Raw genomic sequence first — 21188 nt, 5'->3', positions numbered from 1 at the left:
TGGGAGGCAGAGCTTGCAGTGAGCCGAGATCGTGCCACTGCACTCCAGCCTGGGCGACAGAGTGAGACTCCGTCCCCCAAAAAAAAAAAAAAAAAAAAAAAGAAAAGAAAAGAAAAAGAAAAAGAAAAAAGAAAATGAGGAAGGGGTTTGTATTAAAATGTGCACACACTGGCTGGGCGCAGTGGCTCACGCCTGTAATCCCAACACTTTGGGAGTCCAAGGCAGGCGGATCATGATGTCAAGAGATTGAGATCATCCTGGCCAACATGGTGAAACCCCGTCTCTACTAAAAATACAAAAATTAGGTGGGCATCGTGGTGCACGCCTGTAGTCCCAGCTCCTTGGGAGGCTGAGGCAGAAGAATCACTTGAACCCGGGAGGCGGAGGTTGCAGTGAGCTGAGATCGCACCACTGCACTCCAGCCTGGGGACAGAGCAAGACTCCGTTTCAAATAAATAAATAAGTAAAAAGTGCATACACTAATAGGTTTTACTGTGAAAGCAGGGGGAGTAGAGCGCTAAACCCTGTTAGTGTAAAGAAAGTCAATAGTTGATGCAACAAATGAAGAGCCAAAAAATGCAATATAAGCATGATATTTAGATACAGAGGAAATACTGAAATAAGCTAAAAGGTTGACAGCAAATTGCCTCAGAAGAAATGGGGTTGATGTAGTACTACTCTTAGCTTTTCTCACCAAACATTGTAGAATTTAGTGACTAATTAAATATGTGCCATATAACTTAATTTTTAACTCAAACCCCAAAACGTATTTTTGTTTTGATTTAAGGCAAAAACATATTCCTTTATGCAATCCATTCAATCCATAGTATCTAGACTAGAGGTATCCTAGAATGGATCATCAGAAAGCTGTGTGCCTGGGACTGCATTTTAGCTCCTTGGAGTGGTAGTTTTAGTGAACTGGACATAATTCTTTTGCTATGCACTTACATTAAGGTACAGCTAAATAAAAACCCTAAAAAACATATTATTATATTTACTGTAGAGAAGTAATGGATGTTTCACAACTGCATAGTCTTCTCTTTATGGGAACACAGAAGAAATTTCTTACAGGCCTCAATACTTAAAGACTATTCTTGTCTTGAGTAGGTGATTTTTCTTTCTCCTTTTCTCCTAGACGATGAATACTGCAGTCATGCATGTGGTTTTCATTCCCTCTTTCTGATGGCTAATAGAAACCTCAGAGCATGTGTCTTTATAGCAGCATAATTTATAATCCTTTGGGTATATACCCAGTAATGGGATGGCTGGGTCATATGGTACATCTAGTTCTAGATCCTTGAGGAATCGCCATACTGTTTTCCATAATGGTTGAACTAGTTTACAATCCCACCAACAGTGTAAAAGTGTTCCTATTTCTCCACATCCTCTCCAGCACCTGTTGTTTCCTGACTTTTTAATGATCGCCATTCTAACTGGTGTGAGATGGTATCTCATTGTGGTTTTGATTTGCATTTCTCTGATGGCCAGTGATGATGAGCATTTTTTCATGTGTCTGTTGGCTGTATGAATGTCTTCTTTTGAGAAATGTCTGTTCATATCCTTTGCCCACTTTTTGATGGGGTTGTTTGTTTTTTTCTTGTAAATTTGTTTGAGTTCTTTGTAAGTTCTGGATATTAGCCCTTTGTCAGATGAGTAGATTGCAAAAATTTTCTCCCATTCTGTAGGTTGCCTGTTCACTCTGATGGTAGTTTCTTTTGCTGTGCAGAAGCTCTTTAATTTAATGAGATCCCATTTGTCAATTTTGGCTTTTGCTGCCGTTGCTTTTGGTGTTTTAGACATGAAGTCTTTGCCCATGCCTATGTCCTGAATGGTACTACCTAGGTTTTCCTCTAGGATTTTTATGGTATTAGGTCTAACATTTAAGTCTCTAATCCATCTTGAATTAAGACACATGCACACGTATGTTTATTGCAGCACTATTCACAATAGCAAAGACTTGGAATCAACCCAAATGTCCATCAGTGACAGATTGGATTAAGAAAATGTGGCACATATACACCATGGAATACTATGCAGCCATCAAAAAGGATGAGTTTGCGTCCTTTGTAGGGACATGGATGCAGCTGGAAACCATCATTCTTAGCAAACTATCACAAGAACAGAAAACCAAACACCGCATGTTCTCACTCATAGGTGGGAACTGAACAATGAGATCACTTGGACTCAGGAAGGGGAACATCACACACAGGGGCCTATCATGGGGAGGGGGGAGGGGGGAGGGATTGCATTGGGAGTTATACCTGATGTAAATGATGAGTTGATGGGTGCAGCACACCAACATGGCACAAGTATACATATGTAACAAACCTGCACGTTATGCACATGTACCCTACAACTTAAAGTACAATAATAATAAATAAATTTAAAAAAAAAAAAAAAAAAAAAGAAACCTCAGAGCAAACTATGGATCCCGCTTTCTAACACAGTATAGAACATAGTAACTTCCCCTTGGGACACTAACCTTACTCCTGGTTTAATCTTTTTCTAGCCTATCCTCTTTTTCTCTTCCATCTCAGTCCCTTTTATTTTATCTTGAAAAACTGTTTATATCTTTATATGCTACCCCAAATCATTTTCAAAATGAGGAGCGCATAGATAAATACAGGCACCCCTAAAGATATGCCATCTGCTTAGTCAATTCTATGCTAAAGATGTACAAACAAGTATAAGACATGACACCAGGAGTTTGCAATCTAATTGGGGAAATAAAAAATAGTGTATAGAAATTAAACACATGCACACACACACACACACACACACACAATATGGCAATATGGGACAAATGGTAAGTAAAGTACTAGGGAAGTACAAAGGCAAAAGACAATCAGGCAATCACGAAATATAAGCAGAGGATTTGAGCTCTGGAATGACCTTTAAATAGTGGGAAATAGATACTCAAAAAAGGAAAGCAATTGGGAGAACATTTTGGCTGCAGATGATAATATGGCTAAGTAGGAGGTACCAGGTATGATTATTGTGTACTGAGTAGATCAGTTTGGCGTGAATGAAGGGTATGAGTAGGGAGCAGTAAAAGGGAACGCTGGAAAGGTATGGATAAATTATAGGATCTTGACCAGGTGCGATGGCTCACGCCTGTAATTCCAGCACTTTGGGAGCTGAGGCAGGTGGATAACCTGAGGTCAGGAGTTCAAGACCAGCCTCGCCAATATGGTGAAAGTCCATCTCTACTAAAAATACAAAAATTAGCTAGGTGTGGTGGTGCATGTCTGTAGTCCCAGCTACTTGGGAGGCTGAGGCAGGAGAATTGCTTGAACCTGGGAGGCAGAGGTTACAGTGAGCCAAGATTGTACCACTGCACTCCAGTCTGGGTGACAGAGCAAGACTCCATCTCAAAAACAAACAAACAAACAAAACAAAAACAGGGTCTTAAATGCCAGACTAAAGGGGGTTTGAATACTAAGTCTATTCGAGAGATAATACAACTTTTAAACATTTTTAAGTAGTGCAATAACAAAATAGAGTTTCAGAAAGACTTATTCGGCCATGGTCTGAAAATACTGGAGAGATGATAACCTGGAAGCAACATTATTACAACAGTTTAAGGATAAAGTGTTAGAGCTTATCTTAGGATGTTGAAGATGGAAAAGAAAAATATTTGAGGCACATTGTGAATAAAAGAGTGATACATCTTGAGGGTTAAATAAAATAAAATCACAGTTATGAGCCTTTGAGAACAGAGTAATATGACTGTGAATTACAGAAACATGAAAATAAAAAAGTTGGCTTGGCTGTAACTATCCAGCAAACAAAAATGTGCAAAGTTGAGTGCGTAGTGTTTATAACAGATAAGAATAATAAAGCAATTCACTGAATTAAACATAGTTAGCTAATTCAGAATCTATCCTAACAGCTCCACGAAAAAAGATTTTGACTTGGAAGGTAATCAATACCAGCATATCATAAATTACAGCTTTGAGGCACATACTGTCCTGATGAATAGAACCTTTTGCATTTACGTTCTGAAAAGACAGACAAAAGGCCAAGCTCTCAGGGCAAAGTCAACTGAACTCAAATTATTTAAAAAATATAAACAGGTATGCGTATGTTGGAAGTCAAAACCACAACTGAACAGAAGGGCTTTGTTCAGATTACAGAAGGGGAAAGACTGTCTATAATATAGGATATTAAGTGAAATAGGAATGAATACAATTACCTACAATGAAAAGGAGAAACTGACTCTACAGTTAGGGGAAATAATCTTTTCACTAGAGCTAATCTTAAAAATTAGAATTTTCAGATTGTGGGTATGGGTCACATTTCAAAATGGAAAACCCAGCCTTTCAAAACTCCATTTATTTCCTATTTGGCCTATTTTCCTACAAATACAAAGCCTTGACAGAGTTAAGAGACTATCATGAAAGTGAAGACAGTAACATTGCAAAGTAGAATCCCCTAACAAGCCAAGAGTGGTGGCTCATGCTTGTACTCCCGGCTATTTGGGAGGCTGAGGCAGGAGGACTGCTTGAGCCCAGGAGTTCAGTAGAATCCCCTGACAACCTGGCTTGGCTCATACAGTTCCAGTTTTTGCCCCTCAATCTTGGGAGACCTGGATTAAACTCCTGGCTCCTACTAAAAGCTGTCAAATGTCAGCATTAGGAAGCCTTTTTAGCTTTTTCTCCCATTGGAAATGTTGGGTATTAAAAGGAAGTGGGTAAATGGTTCAGCCTGCAAATAAAACTTTACAAAAAAGTCATTTAAACTTATTTAAAGAAACTCTTTTTACATTTAACTTTTTTTTATTTTTGACAAATTAGGGTTTAGTTACCCATGAGATGAACTGAGTCCTTCCTGCTCCAAATTCTACCAGATAATCTATTGCTAAATTGTAAGCAAGGCACTAAATGGTAACACTTCCACTCTAAGAAGGCGCTAAGTGATCCTTTTGCTTTCTTTCAGTTAAGCTATGACAAATTCTGGAAACATTTACATGTGTCTTTGTGTATATCAAATATATAAAACAGCTTTCCACCTCAGTCCTTTTATAACAAATGGAGAGTTTTTGTGCCAAGGAAATTTCTGATTTTTTTTCTAATGGTATTGGCAGGTTTCGCAATTTAAATCATGTTTCTGTGTTTCTCTAAGAACAAACAGAACCTGTGGGATATATAATACTTCCCCTGAGTGCCCAGATAATATGTATAAGAATGTGTTTATCCTTTTCTGTAAAAATAAATTAAAAGAAAGGTTCAAAAACTCTTAAACAGATCAGAAAGAAATAACTAGCTACTCACTAGTCTGTCTCTGTCATTTTGGAGTGAAGACATAGCCTTTTTTAAACTCTGTACTTCAGCCAGGCTGGTGGCAGGCTGAGCTGCAGACCTCTGCTTCCCTTCCTCTGACTTTCGAAATTTCTCCAGCTCATTCCACAGGTGATCTCTCTCATTCTGTAGACTGGCCATAGCCTTGGAAAAGGACTGCACTTGGTTATAAGAATCTTCTAGTTGTGAGGACAAGTGAAGCAGTTGCTCATCTTTGGATAGGAGCTGTTGGTTAAGTTTCTCAAGGTAAGATAAGCTGTTTTCCTCAGGCAAGTCCATTGAAAAGGTGGTTTCAGAAAGAAGAGCATGTCTTTCTCTGTTTAAGAGTCCCTGTTGTTCTTTCAACTGTGCCAATTCCTTCAGACTGGCATCATATTTCCTTTTCAGTTCATCAAGTTCCTCATTGGCATGATCTCTACTATTTTGCAAGGAACTCATAGACCTTCCAAAAGACTGAATTTGTGCTGTGAGATCTTTATTTTCTTTGGTGACCATGAGTAACTTCTGTTCCATCTCCACCAGATCTCTTGCTAGTTCTGCTACTCTCTCTTCTGCTGTTTCAGTTTCATTTCTCATTATCCCTGCATCATGATGAAGATGCTTTAATTCTTTCTTCAGTTTATCTTCAATTTCACCTACCTTCTTGGCAGCTTCCTTTTGAACACAAACCAATTCTTCTTCCAGTTCTGTAATTCTCTTTTGAGAGGAGGAAAGCAAAGCACTTAACCTCTGTAGCTCTTCTTCTTTTACTTTTAACTGGGCATGATAGATTCCTAAAGTACCTTCTTCTTGCAAGGCTGTTACTTGTCTCGTTAGCTGGGATACAGACACTTTCAAACTCTCAATCTCTTTAGATAAATCTCGTTTCTCCTCTTGCAGGGCATTAGAGGACCTCTGCAGATCCTCATTTGCTTCCTCAGATTCCTTCAGCTTTTCTTCTAATTTAGCATATTTATTTTTCAGCTCCTTATTTTGCTGAAGTTGAGCTTCAAGAAGTTGCTTTTGTTGGCTGTCCTTTATTGATATCACTTGGTTCAGGTCTTCTCTATATTGGATCAGTTCTGCATCTAGCTTGGCATTCTCAGAATTGAGATCATCCATATGACTTCTCAAGCCTCGTATTTCTTCTTTAAGCTTATTATTCTCAGCAGCAGCCTCTTGGATGAGTTGGTCTTTTTCCAAGATTACAGAGAGATGTCGCTCTTCCAGCTGCTGATAGTCACCCACTATGCGGTCTCGATCATTTTGGAGAGAAGACATGGATTTAACAAAGGAATCCAACTGTGCCTTTTGCTGAATGTTTTCCTTTTTGATGGCATTCAGTGTTTCCATGAGCTGATTGGTTTTGTCAACAGCCTTCTTGTTCTCCTCTTCTAAAACAATATTCTCCTCTTCCTCCTGGGACAGCAGGTTTTCCAGCTCTTTAATTTCTTTATCATGTTGCTGACGCAGTTCAGCAATAGCTACTTGGATTGCCTCTTCCTTGCCAGAAAGCAGGCTTATCATCTTTTGCTCTTTCATATTTATTTCTTCATGCAGCCTACTGGTCAGTTCTCTGGAGGCCTGAAGATCAGTCTCCAGTTGTTCATAACTGAACTTAGAATTTTGAATATCAGCCTCTTGCTGCCTTATGATCCCTTCCAAATTTTCTTTTTGTTCCTTACATTTTTCTAAAGAGTTACTTAAATCAGTCAGCTGGTCTTTGAGAATGTTAAGTTCTGATTCCAACTTAGCTAATTCATTCTGAGAATTGTGGTACAGGTGGCGTGTCTCTTCTAGCTGGGACAAAAGTTCCTTGTTTTCCCCCTGTAGAGTATCACAGACCTTCTGTTGAAGCTGGACCTCTGTCTGGGCCTTGGACTCCCAAATCTGCTTGTCATGTTCAAGCCTGAAAGAGAGAGAAGGTCATTAGTTACAGATTTCAAGAAAAAAACTATGTTTCCCAAAGAACAAATACTATAACATGTACTCAATAGATTTACAAATGAATTAACATTCATAACAGGTGTTAAATGTTTTACTGAAGATGTATTAATTCTCTGTACCTACATATTTATCTACTGAGTGCTATGTATTAAAGGTATATCACACCTAAGGGTTCATATATTTAAGTCATAAACTCCAAAATATGTCATTTAGTGACATGGTTTTCGACATCCTGAAAAGTAACATTTTCTCCTACTTTATTCTACTTTGCTCCAGACAAGCTAATGTCTGGCTTCTCTAAGGGATAATCTTGATATGAAAGGCAGTGAGGAAATCTATTTTAGAACAAAAGGGTCCTATTAGAAGCAAGGAATACAAAGGATGAGAGACATTGTTAGTTCTAGAGCTTAAAAAGTGATATAAAATTGAAATTTGAGAAAAAATAACTCTACAAGGCATATGCAGTATCAATTAATGTGGACTACAGGAAGGAGAAAAGATGAGACTATCTAGGACACCAAGGCAATTAATTTGAGAGTACTCTGGTAAAAATCCAGGCAAGAGTAGTTGAAATGGAAATGAAAAGAAATACAGAGGCCAGGTGTAGTGGTTCATGCCAGTAATCCTAGCACTTTGGGAGGCCGAGGCGGGTGGATCACCTGAGGTCAGGAGTTCGAGACCAGCCCGGCCAACATGGTGAAACCCTGTCTCTACTAAAAATACAAAAAATTAGTTGGACGTGGTGGTAGGCTCCTGTAATCCCAGCTACTGAGAAGGCTGAGGCAGGAGAATTGCTTGAACCCAGGAAGTAGAGGTTGCAGTGAGCCAAAAGCACGCCATTGCACTCCAGCCTGGGTGATAAGAGCAAGACTCCATCTTAAACAAAACAGAAATAAAGAAATCTCTCAATAGAAAGATGGGAAGAGAAGATGTGAACTTTTCATGTTCATACAGTTGTAGCAGGATTGTTCTTTGCCAAAAAAAGAGTAGATGTGAGAGGGAATATATCTCCCATGGGAATTTATGCCAAAATTAGTCCCATTGTCTAAAAGGAAACAAATAGTTTAGAGACTTTCTTTGCTTCCAGTTACGTCTGGAGGAGGAAAAAATTCACTACTCATTTACCTGGAAATGTTAATCTTTAATTCCTCCATATGGATGGACATCTGTCTAAGCTGATCCTTTAGAACACTGCAATTCTCTTCTTTGAGTCTAATTTCTTCTTCTTTGGTTTGAATCGCATCACTAAACTTCCTCTCCCATTTCTTAGCTTCATCTATTACCCTGTCGCGATCATCCTGGAGGGAAGACATGCTCTTAGTAAAGGCTGCAAGCTGGGCCACAGTACTGTCCAAGTTTTCCTGAACTTGCTGAATTTCCTTGTCTTTCTTGTTCAAAGTAACCTGAATCTCTCCAATTGTCTCTTCCAAGTGGACTTTTTCTCTGCGCAAAGCATCCAGCTTCTCTTGCATATTCTTCTTCTCTTTCAGGTGCTTCTCTTCTGCCTGTTCCAGTCTTCGCTCAAGATCTTCATCCTTTTGTTTCATTTGGCTTTTAACTGATTCTTTATTTGACTGGAGTTCCTTTTTCAACTTGAGATTGTCTGCTAGGACCCTTGCTGCTTCACTTTGTGTGTCATCTAGCAGGACTTTGAAGCTAGCTAATTCTGCTTGTGCCTTTTTGCGGTGTTCAACTGCTTGAGCCAGATTTTCTTTGGTTATTTCCAAATCTTTTTGAGACTCAGTTTGAACAAATTCTAGAGCTTTAACAGTTCTCTCCAGAGCACTAATTTTCTCTTGATACCTGATGCAGTCCTTCTGTAGCTGCTTTACTTCTTGTTGTTTTTCTTTTAACAGTTCCTGAAGTTCCTTTGCATGGCTTTTATTTCCAGGTTCTTTCTGAGCACCTTGTATTTTCTCCAAATATTCCTTTCGTATTTCTGATTCCACCTTAGTTTTTTCCTTGACTAACTGCTGCTTTTCTTCTTCCAGTTCACTCACACACTTTTTAAGGTTCTTCATTTCAGATTCCAATAGCTCATTTTTTATTTGGGCATCTGTAACATCCTGACAATAATTCCCAATGCTTCCATTAAGTTCTGCTAATTGATTCATAAGCCTCTCTTCCAAATCATCTTTCTCTTCTTCTGCTGTCTCCTTTAGTTTGGTAACTCTGGAGAGTTCTTCTTGGATTTGCTGATTTAACAGGTTCATTTTGCTTACTTCTTCCTGAAGCAGTTTTAGTTCACCATCCTTTGTTGATATCTGACTCAGTAAGGCATTTCTCTCATTTTCTAGAGTCTGGCTAAATTCCTTGTTTTTCTGCTTCTCCTCCTCTAATCCAGCAATTCTTTCCTTGAGCTGATCAATCTGCTGTAGGTAGTTATTAATTTCATCATGTGAGCTGACATCCTCACTTACAGCAGGGTTGGCACTGTTCTCTGAAGGAACCGATTCTGAACATGCAGGCCTTGTGCTCATACTCAGAGAGTCTTGATCTTCAGTCTCACCTGGTATAGACTGTGTGGCCTCTTCCGTGACATTCATTTGGTTATCGTGTTTCTCAGTGGCCTCTAGGTTAGCTTGTTTAGATACATTACTTTCTAACTGATGCTTTAAATCTTGAACCTCTTCACTTAGAGAGTCTTTCTCCGACATTAAAGACTGAAACTTCTTAGAAAGGGTTTCATACTCCATTTTGACCCTTTCAAGTTCTTCTTTCATGCTGGCATTGGAAGAAAGAAGTGTTTCCATACACTCTTTAGCTGTACCTCCTGCAGGGTGCACCTCTGCCCTAAGCCGGTCATTCTCTTCTTCCAGCTCTAGGATTTTCTGCTGTTTAGATTTAGCAAACTTTCTCATCTTTTCTTTCATTTCCTCCATTTCTTTCTCAGCTTCCTGCAACTGCTTTTCTGTCTCCTTCTTGTTTGCCTCTGTGCTTCTTAACTTGCCATACAGTTCTTGTTTCTCTTGCCTCACAGCTTCCACCACGTGCTGAATCCTTTCTGCTTCATTACTAACATTCTCATAGGACTGCAGAAGAATTTCATACTCTTTTTGTAGTTCCTTGTGTTTCTCTTGCCACTCACTACTTTCTGCAATCTTAGAAGACTTCAAAGATTCAATTTCCTTCACTAACTTTTCCTTGTCTTCAGTAAGACCCTCTAGAGCTAGTTTTAGACTTTCACAGGAGCCACTGAGACTTTGATTTTCCAATAAAGACCTGTCCATTTCTGTAATGAGTTTGTCTCTTTCTTCTTGAAGAAGAGCTAACCTCCCTAAGACTCTATCTTTTTCTTTATTTTGAGCAGAAACATGGCTTTCCACATCTGCCAGAGACTTGGTGAGATGTTCAATGGTATCTCTGGCCAAAGACAATTCCTCTTGGAGACTTTTGTTTTCTTTTAGTGCTTCTTTTCGGGAAATAAGGGCAGCTTGCAGTTTCCTTTGTATTTGTTGCTTTGCTCTACTTTCTTCTTCAATCTCTTCTGGTTTTTGCTTCATTTCACAAAGTTCCACCTGTAGCTGCTTTATCCTCTCATCATGCTCTTTGGCTTGCATTTCTAGCTGTGTATGTAGAGCCTTAATTAAATCTTCTTGTTCTATTATCTCTGTCTGTATTTTAGTGAGAGCTGCTTCTTTCTCACGAAGTTGTCCAGAAAGGTAGCTAACGTCTTCTTCCTTTTCGCTTATGAGTTTTTGTAGTTCATCTAGCTCAGGTTGCAATTCTCTTAGATGTTCTAGACCAGCAATTTGTAGTTGGCTGCTTTCCAATTTCTGCTGCAGGCTTTCTGCACGAACTTCAGCTTCATGGGATGCTGTCTTTAGACTCTCAATTTCTAAACCCTGTTTATTTATCTGGTCTTGTAACTGAAATACCTCTTCTGATTTTTTAGTAAGTTCACTTGTTGTAGAACTAATTTTCAATTCTAACTCTTCTTTCTCAGTCTCTATTTCCTTCAGCTGGGCCTTAATCTGGGCAACAGAAGTTCCGCCCTGCAGAGCACTCGCATCTTCAGAATGAGAAGGCCAGTCTGGGCACAAGTTGGACTCTAAAACAGGTTGAGTGTGATGCTGTTCTGTGGCTTTGAATAAAGGTTCTTCTAAACCCGGAGTGGGAGAGCACCATTCCTGCTGGTCAGGGCTTGGGAGTTTTCCGTCTATGGATTCCCTTACTTGAATCTGGAGTTGCCTTAGCTGGTCTCCAATATTCTCATTTTCCTTGCTTTGCTCATCAAACTGTTCTTGTAAGCGATTGTAGTCATCTTTCTGTTGCTTTAGCTCCTCCCTAAGATGTCTTTCTTTTTCCTGTGCCTTTTTAAGAATTGCCTTGCGGGAGGTTAAGGCTTCCTGTAGCTTCTTTTGAAGTTGCTCCTTTTCTTTTTCAAGGGCCAGTATCTTTTCTTCTAGTTCTGGTTTCCAGTGTTCACCACTATCTGTACCAGGTGGACTTATCACCACTGTTTCCTTTACAAGTGCTACGGAGTCCCCATCACTTGCATCCGTGTTACTTGTGGTTAACTTCTGGATAATTACTTGGTTTTCACTGATTTCTGCTTGGAGCAAATCTATTTGGTTTGTTTTATCTTGCAAGGTCTGATTCATCTCTTTGACCAGAGCCTGTAATTGTTCTTCAGCTGCCATCTTTTCTTCCAAATCCTTCCTTATATGCTCTAGTTCCACTTCTTTCTCATATATTGTCTGTTTTAAAGAAATTTCTATTTCTTGGCACTTAGAAGTCACACATTTTTCTGAGTATTCTTTGTTTTCTTTATCTTCTTCCACTTCTCCCCTCTCACTCTCACTGAGTGGGATCTCTTTCTTAGATTGATCTTTCAAGTTGGCTAATTCCTCTTCCAATCTACTGACTCTTTGAAGAAGCTCCTTTCTGTTAATAAGAGCTGCCTGGAGCTTTCTCTTTCTCTGCTCATTTTCTTTCTTCAGAAGGTCAAATTCATGCTGGAGTTCTTCCTTACTTATCAGTCCTGCTGGGCTCATCTCATCATAATTTTGTTTAAGGCCAGAAACAACTTCATTATCTTCTTCTACTTGCTCTTTTTTTGCTTCCTCAGCTCTGGATAATAAATTTAGCTGTTCTTTAAGAGTCTTAATTTCAACCCCAAGAGAAAACTTCTCTTCATTAAGCTGAACCATTTTCTCAGTCATACTAAAGCTGATTTCTGTCACTTGTTGATCCTTCTCCTCGATGGTTTGTTGGAGGGTTTCCACATCTCTCTTTTTCTCCAGTAAGAGCTGATCCATTTTTGCTATTTCAAGTTCCTTCTGTGAAAGAGCCTGGGACAGTTCTTCGACCTTACTTGAGATATGCCTCACACGTTCTGCCCCCTCAAGCACTTCACTTTCCTTATTTTGCAGCTGGCTTTGCAGGCTTCTTATCAGGGTACTCTGCTCAGAAAACTGAAGCTGCACATCATCCAGTTCATTCTGTAAAACTTCAATTTTCACATCTTTAGATTTGGCTTCTATGCTGAGACTATGGATCTGTTCAGTGAGCAGGTTGTGATGAGCAGTTTGGCTTTCATAGTCAAATCTTCTTTGCCTTTCTGCTTCTGCAAGGTTCATTTCCAGTTGCTTTACCTGAGCCCTCAATTCTGTTACTACACTAAGTTCCTTCACCTGAGCGAGAAGCTGGTCTCTTTCTTCAGACAAAGCAGTGAATGCACTGCTGTTGTTGTCAGCATTTTTCTTAAACTCCTCAATCAACTGGTTTAGGTTGCTAATTTCCTTAGCTTTCTCATCTAAATTTTTCTCATAGATTTCTTGTGCTTTATGAAAGTTTAGCTCAAGCTCCAAAATTTGACTTTTTAACCTTTCCAACTCATCCTGATGACACTGACCAATATCTGGTACAGCAGAAAGGGATTTATCACAATCCTGCTTTGTTGATTTCAATTCTACTCCAGCATCATTTAAAGATATTTCCTCAGATGTTCTATTTTGATGTTCAGTGCTCGCCTGTTCTTTCTCAACTGCTGGAAGACTGCTCTCTTCATCTGGCATTAAGGGAAAATTTTGCCCTGTATCTTCAAGAAATACTTCCATTTTAATTGGAGCTATTCCCTCACCGTCCATCTGTTTCATTTCTTTCTGGTCAAGGACCTCATGATCCCCTTCCTCAGCCCTTTTCCCCTGGAGCTGTAATTTAAGAAATGCAATTTCCTCTTGAGCTTCTTTCATTTCCAACAATAAAACTGATAATTCTTTATGTTTCTGAGAAAATGTGTTTTCTAGAACATCTTGTCCACTTTCCTCAGTAGAACAGCTCCTCTTGTTGGCATCATCAACAATGCTGATCTATTTTTAGAAAAAGAAAAAAAAAAAAGCTTTAATCAAATGTTTTACAACATTAAAAAAAAAAAAGCCCAATTAAAAACTTGTATTTCATCTTCTACAACTTCAGACTTTTTGGTCAAAACCTTCTTTGTACCATAACACTGCTAAATCCTTTTCAAATCAGTTTGTCTTTCCCAACCGGACCTCCAAGGACACTCTGCCAATCCTGCACTGAAGTCAAGCCCTATTCATAAGACCTAAGGAAACCTGGAATTCATTTTCTGGAGATTTCTTACATGAGAAGCTTTTTTTTTTCTTCAGAATAAAACTCCTATTAAAAAAAAAAAAAAAGTAAGCAGATCCTTTTGTTAGGAAGCCACATTATTCCTCAAGGGCATGTATGATTCTATCACTGACTTACTGATTAGAAGAACATAGCTAACTAAACACAACACAGCTAACAATAATCTTAAATCAACAGAATGATACTAAGCAACCATACACTTATAGTAATTTTCAGATTATAAAAAGGATCATTCTCTAAAGATCCCTTTTTATTTAATCTTAGTAAAACTGTGCCAATCTTATCTCTTCACTGAGAAACTCTTCTGAGATGAACAAAGAAGTTGAGACAGATGATAACCCAGTATAAAAAAAATGGGTTATCAAATCCCAAATTAGTAGCTACTATATTTGTGTTGCTTTAGGACAATGAATTCTAATATTCAGAAACAAGTAACAATAAATGAGATATAATAACCATTATGAATCTCTTTAATAGGTCTTACACTATAGGTAATGTACTTCTCTGACAACACTAGAAAATTATAGACGTCTTTTCATATGAAGCTACCTTCTCTTAATCTAGTTCATGTTCTGATTATATTAAGAACATATCACTTACCTCACTGACTTCTCTATCTGCTTCCCCAATTCTATTCTGAGCCTCCAGAAGAGTAATCTGAGAAGATAGTTTTTCTGAAAGTCACAAAATAAATATCTTTAGAAGATATATATGGAGTGTATGAACAAACAGGATTGCATGTGAAGCTATCTGAAATGCATGAAATAATTTTTTTACAAAATAAAATAGTTTGGGAGAGGAAAAAGCCTCATTAAAATAAAGAAGTGGCAAGAGGATATGATTACATGAGATATAAGATAGAACAGTACTAGGTGATGATAATGATACTGAATGAAGTATACTAAATAGTGGAAGGTTTGAAAGGAGAAGGATGCCAGGGTGCAGGACATAGAGCAGCAGCTATTTCTGTGGCATAATCCAGAACTTCTAGGACAATATATATAATTTATCTATAATCCTACCATGTTTGTAATATATATTTGGCATTAATATAGCACTTACAGTGTTCTTCAATGTTCATAAAGATATCAAATTTTAGCACGAAAAGGGAGCTATCCTATCTCCTCAATGATCATATAAGGAAACAAAGAAATGACATGACCCGAAAGATTATGCAGCTAGTTCAGGGAGCTGGGATTAGAATCCAAGTCTTTGGAGTTTTAACCCAAGTTCTGTTACAATGTGTATATATTGAGCATCGATATCAATATCCTCAAGAAGCTTATATTCTTTCTGAGAAGATAAAACAGATATACCAAAGGAAAAATACATATATATATTTTTTTATACTGTATCCAAATGTCTTAATGTGACCTACAGGAACCCTTATGCTTTGACCCTACTAATTCTGCAACCTCCTCTTCTTGTATTGCACCCTTTTTGTTCACTCTGCTCCAAAAACACTGGCCTGTTTTCTCTTCTGCAAACTTATCAAGTTCATTCATACCTGAGGACATTTGTACTGCTTTTTTCTCTGCCTGGAATGCTCTTTGCTTAGCCTCTTTGCATGGCTGTCCCCTTTTCATCATTCAGGTTTAAAGTCCTCGGAAAGGCCTACTCTCACTACTCCAATTCTGCGTTCCTCTTCTCCAAGGCATACTTGAAATACCCTGTTTTATTTTTAGCCTAATACTTATCATTCTCTGAAACTTTCTTATGTGTATAAACAGGTTTGCAGTCTGTCTTCCTCTCCAATATGATCATAGCTGTATCCCCAGGAACGACAATAGTGCCTGGCACATAGGAAAGGCACCATAGATGAGACAAGTGAATTCAAGACACTATATAATATGTTCAGACACTTCACAAGATTACTTGAAAAAGAGGTACAGTGGTAGAAATGTCAGTGCAAAAGGTGAGTTGAAAAGAACATGACATACAAGGTAAAAGTAATCTGTGAGGCCAGACGCAAAAACCAATATAGAAAACCTTAAGGTCAGTGATCCCTGCAGGAAAGAGCAAAGGAATGGAACCCATATAATACCTCCAAACCATGTGAAACCACATGGACAGGATACAGATTGTTTGCAAAACTGCAAAATAAGCATCATGGATAAGGTCTCAAAGAAGTGCTCTGAATGGGTTAAATAATGAGCTGAATTTGTGGTGTTCTTTACTTATTAGAAATAGTGGGAATCATCTGATACAAGTGTATAAGCTTCCATTTAGATCTAAGTGGAAAACTGTAAAATGGTTACGTTAGAAATACTAGCTCTATAGAGTTTAATAAAAGTTTTACAACCTTTACTTGCTATTCATTCTCACTCCTAAATGATAAAGTGTAGTACTCAGTTAATCCAAGATGAATTAGATCAACAAAGCATTAACGATACGCTACTAAATCCATAAAGTCTACATGAAGCATATGATAAGTGGAAGGAGACACATCTTCATTCTCATTAACTGTTCACACACAATCCAATAGGATAAAATGCTAAGTTCAGTTCAATCCAACAAAACTTTATTCAGTATCCATTATTTGCCAGGTAGTATACTTGTTTTGGGTAAAGCAAAGATAGAAAAAAAAATGGCCCCTGCCCTTGAAGAGCTTATAAACTTTAAGAGCTTATAGTAAAAAAGACAAACATATAAACAGATCATTTTAATACAATGTTAAAAGTATAAAAGGATACTATGGAAGCACACAAAAAATCATTTAACCCAACTTTTGGGGATCAGTACCAAATTCCTGAAAAAGATAATATACTAGTCAAGGCCTGAGAGATGAGTAAGAATCATCCAGACTAAAGGAAAGGAGCAGGATTCTAAGTAGGGTACAGCACAAGCATAAACCACTCACTCACAACATAGTTTCTACCTTTAAACCTTTATACTGATCTCTGTTACCTCATCCCACAAATTTACTACCAGAATGTCCTTTCTTTCTTCATTTTACCTATTTTAAAAATCATCTTACTAAGGTCCTGTTCAAGCCATACTTCCTATAGGATACAATGACCATTCCAAAATGATTATGAGTTACAAAGAAATCCTGCAGCATGTATAGTCCATAATGCAAAATGTTATGTAAACACTGATACTATGCTCTAATTGTTTAATGTGTATTAATTTTATCTTTCATAGTTACCAGCTCTATTATCTAAATCTTTATTATCATGGAATCAGAGAATTCTACATGTTACACATAAATAATGATAAAAGTAGAGGTACTTGTGGGATAAGAAGACAGAGAATTATGGTTTTCTTTTATACATACCATTCTCAGCTTTCAGCTCCTCCAGCTCTATAGAACTAAGGAGCAAGGCTCCCTTTTCATTCTCTAGTTCTACCACTCTCTTCTGCAAAGAAGCAATATTCTCCTCAGTGACTGCCTAAATTGTAGAAAGACAACAAATTAATGATTCTCCAGTAGAAAATTCTCACACTAATGCCCAGATAGCCTCTAGCATTTTTGTCTTCTAAAAGTTCTCCAGCCATGAAAATACTTTAAAAATAACATCTACTTATCTGCCTAGGTAATCTTTGAAGAAAAGTGTTTTATCTAAAGATTTAGAAAAAGAAATAAAATATTTCACACAAATATCAAGTTCATTGGCTTTTAAATTTAAGATTGAAGCCTGGAATACAAAGATAGAAATTCCAAGTCTATAGCATAAGAAAGAACATTTTCAGGTTCACAAACAAATAATATTAAAAGATTAGATTAATGCCACCAAGTAACATGGTCTCTCTCCTGAAGGAGAATGAACATGAGGAGAGGTTCCACAAAGAGGAATAGAGGCAAAGGAATATGTACCTCTTAAGAAAGGAAGAATATTTATAATTTTTTTCCAAGTATAATAAAAATTCCCTTGCCTTAATTTATACATCCAGAATTTTTGGTCCTAAGGATAGGCATATATCTAATTATGCCACATCTTTAGTTTTATGTCTTTACATATTTTTTTTATTCTCCATGGGTATTATTCTATACAATTTTCATACAATTGTAGAATTTTTAAGCCATGAGGGTCTTCACAGCATACTTGACCCCAAAATCTTCATCCAATGTTTAAAATAAATAGCAAGGGATGAATTTAGGGTTTTTATGGCTTTTATTTTGAGGGAAGTTCCCAGTTTGCAGTACACAGGGCAAGTAAAACTCTTAATAGAATAGCCACAGATATTTCTGGCTTGAAGAATGAGAAGAAAGAGTTTGGGACAAACATAGCTGCTAGGAAGTGAGGAGGGAGATCAGAGAGAAGAAAAAGAGTTAGGAAGGAGGAGCCCTGAATTCTGTGTATAAACTTAGCTGAAATTGCCGGCTGAACAATGGCACTATGTATTTGTTGAACTGACTTAAAGCAGCCCAGCTAAGGCAAAAATAACTGAACGGAGTTTTGATGCCTCTCTGTCATAGGCCAGAGTTTGGGGTTTGAGTCCAACTTACTGTCTGATAAAAAGTAACTAAAATTTTAGAAATAATAAAATAGAATCTTGAGAACAAAACACAACATCTGGAATTCAAAACAAAACCATTCACACATAAAGAAACAGGAAAGTGTGACCCATTCTCAAGGAAAAGAATGTAATCAACAGATTCTAGCTATAAAACGATGCAGATTTTGTAAGTAGCAAACAAGAATTTTAATAAAGAAGCTATTTTATCTATGCTTAGGACATAAATGAAAATGCTCATAATGAATAAGAAGAAAGGAAATCTTAGTACGAACAAAGAAAATGTAACAATGAACTAGTTTGAAATTCTATAACTAATAAACATAATACCTGAAATGAAAATTTCGATAGGCTTAATAGAATATAGACAACAGAAGAAAGTCTTGGTGAACTTGAAGATAATAAATCAACAGAAATTATCCAACCTGAAGACGGAAGAATAAAAAAAAAAAAATGAATACAACCTCAGGGACACGTGGGACAATATTAAAAGGTTCAATATACGTGTAATTGGAGTACCAGAAGAGACGAGGGGCAGAATAGGAAGAAAAAATATTTTAAGAAACAGAGATATAGACCAATGGAACAGAACAGAGTCCTCAGAAATAATACCACACATCTACAGCCATCTGATCTTTGACAAACCTGACAAAAACAATAAATGGGGAAAGGATTCCCTATTTAATAAATGGTGCTGGGAAAATTGGATAGCCATAAGTAGAAAGCTGAAACTGGATCCTTTCCTTACTCCTTATACGAAAATTAATTCAAGATGGATTAGAGACTTAAATGTTAGACCTAATACCATAAAAACCCTAGAGGAAAACCTAGGTAGTACCATTCAGGACATAGGCATGGGCAAAGACTTCATGTCTAAAACACCAAAAGCAACGGCAGCAAAAGCCAAAATTGACAAATGGGATCTCATTAAACTAAAGAGCTTCTGCACAGCAAAAGAAACTACCATCAGAGTGAACAGGCAACCTACAGAATGGGAGAAAATTTTTGCAATCTACTCATCTGACAAAGGGCTAATATCCAGAACCTACAAAGAACTCAAACAAATTTACAAGAAAAAAACAAACAACCCCATCAAAAAGTGGGCAAAGGATATGAACAGACATTTCTCAAAAGAAGACATTCATACAGCCAACAGACACATGAAAAAATGCTCATCATCACTGGCCATCAGAGAAATGCAAATCAAAACCACAATGAGATACCATCTCACACCAGTTAGAATGGCAATCATTAAAAAGTCAGGAAACAACAGGTGCTGGAGAGGATGTGGAGAAATAGGAACACTTTTACACTGTTGGTGGGATTGTAAACTAGTTCAACAATTATGGAAAACAGTATGGCGATTCCTCAAGGATCTAGAACTAGATGTACCATATGACCCAGCCATCCCATTACTGGGGATATACCCAAAGGATTATAAATCATGCTGCTATAAAGACACATGCACACGTATGTTCATTGTGGCACTATTCACAATAGCAAAGACTTGGAATCAACCCAAATGTCCATCAGTGACAGACTGGATTAAGAAAATGTGGCACATATACACCATGGAATACTATGCAGCCATCAAAAAGGATGAGTTTGTGTCCTTTGTAGGGACACGGATGCAGCTGGAAACCATCATTCTTAGCAAACTATCACAAGAACAGAAAACCAAACACCGCATGTTCTCACTCATAGGTGGGAACTGAACAATGAGATCATTTGGATTCGGGAAGGGGAACATCACACACCGGGGCCTATCATGGGGAGGGGGGAGGGGGGAGGGATTGCATTGGGAGTTATACCTGATGTAAATGACGAGTTGATGGGTGCTGATGAGTTGATGGGTGCAGCACAGCAACATGGCACAAGCATACATATGTAACAAACCTGCACGTTATGCACATGTACCCTAGAACTTAAAGTATAATAATAATAAAAAATTAAAAAAAATAAAAATAAATAAAAACTAGCTAAACAAACAAACAAAAAAAGAAATGGTCAAAAATTTCTCAAATGTAAGGTTATATATGTAAGAAACTCAACAAAAGCAAGCAAGAGAATGACAAAGAAAACTATAACTAAGTACATCACAGACAAGGATAAAAGGAAAGTCTAAAATCTCCATAGGCAAATGATACTTTACATACAGAGGAACAACAATTTGAATGAATACTGACCAATTTTTAGGGAAAAAATATAGGCCAGAAGAGGGAAACACCTTCTTTAAAGTACTGAAAGAAAGGCTAGATGTGGTAGCTCACGCCTATAAGGCTGGATGCAGTGGCTCACACCTATAATCCCAGCACTTTGGGAGGCCGAGGCGGGTGGATCACCTGAGGTCGAGAGTTCAAGACCAGCTTGACCAACATGGAGAAACTCTGTCTCTGCTAAAGTACAAAATTAGCCAGGCGTGGTTACTCATGCCTGTAATCTCAGCTACTCGGGAGACTGAGGCAGGAGAATCGCTTGAACCCAGGAGGCACAGGTAGCGGTAAGCCGAGATCGTGCCATTGCACTCCAGCCTGGGTGACAAAAACGAAACTCTGTCTCAAAAAAAAAAAAAAAGTTCTGAAAGAAAAATTGTCAATCCAGAATTATAATATCCAGTAACAAATATCATTCAAGAGTAAAAGTAAAATAAAGACATTTTTAGACAAGGAAAAAACTAAGAAAAATTTTTCACAGACAGACCTATACTATAATATTATGGGTTGTTGTAGAGGCTGAAGAAAATGGTATCAAATAGATATCTGATCATCAGAGAGGAAAGGGCATTACAAATGGTAAATATGTGGATAAATGTTAAGGTCAATATTTTCCCCTTAATGTCTTTCAAATCTATATAACCGTTTTAAGCACAAATATTAAAATTGTGTGCTGAGGCTTATCACTTTTGTT

The 21188-nt window shown here is 37.7% G+C and overlaps 1 protein-coding gene across 39 annotated transcripts in view; it reads right to left on the bottom strand.

Annotated features, from left to right (window-relative positions):
* Positions 1-21188, bottom strand: part of GOLGB1 (golgin B1) — a 91539-nt gene that overhangs the window by 25473 nt on the left and 44878 nt on the right. For 33 of the 39 annotated variants that reach the window (XM_074033337.1, XM_074033339.1, XM_074033343.1 and 30 more), the window contains 4 exons: positions 17101-17215; positions 14424-14497; positions 8352-13540; positions 5274-7188 (listed from right to left, as the gene is read on the bottom strand). In XM_074033337.1, coding sequence (XP_073889438.1) covers positions 5274-7188; positions 8352-13540; positions 14424-14497; positions 17101-17215 — 7293 coding nt within the window. The remainder of the gene's footprint in view (positions 1-5273; positions 7189-8351; positions 13541-14423; positions 14498-17100; positions 17216-21188) is intronic. The other 6 variants (XM_074033361.1, XM_074033362.1, XM_074033359.1 and 3 more) reach the window with 1 other exon arrangement.

Source organism: Macaca fascicularis, chromosome 2, assembly GCF_037993035.2.
Source record: "Macaca fascicularis isolate 582-1 chromosome 2, T2T-MFA8v1.1".
Classification (NCBI taxonomy): Eukaryota; Metazoa; Chordata; class Mammalia; order Primates; family Cercopithecidae; genus Macaca; species Macaca fascicularis.
Note: the sequence above shows the minus strand (reverse complement) of the source record. Positions and strands in the feature narration are given on the sequence as shown.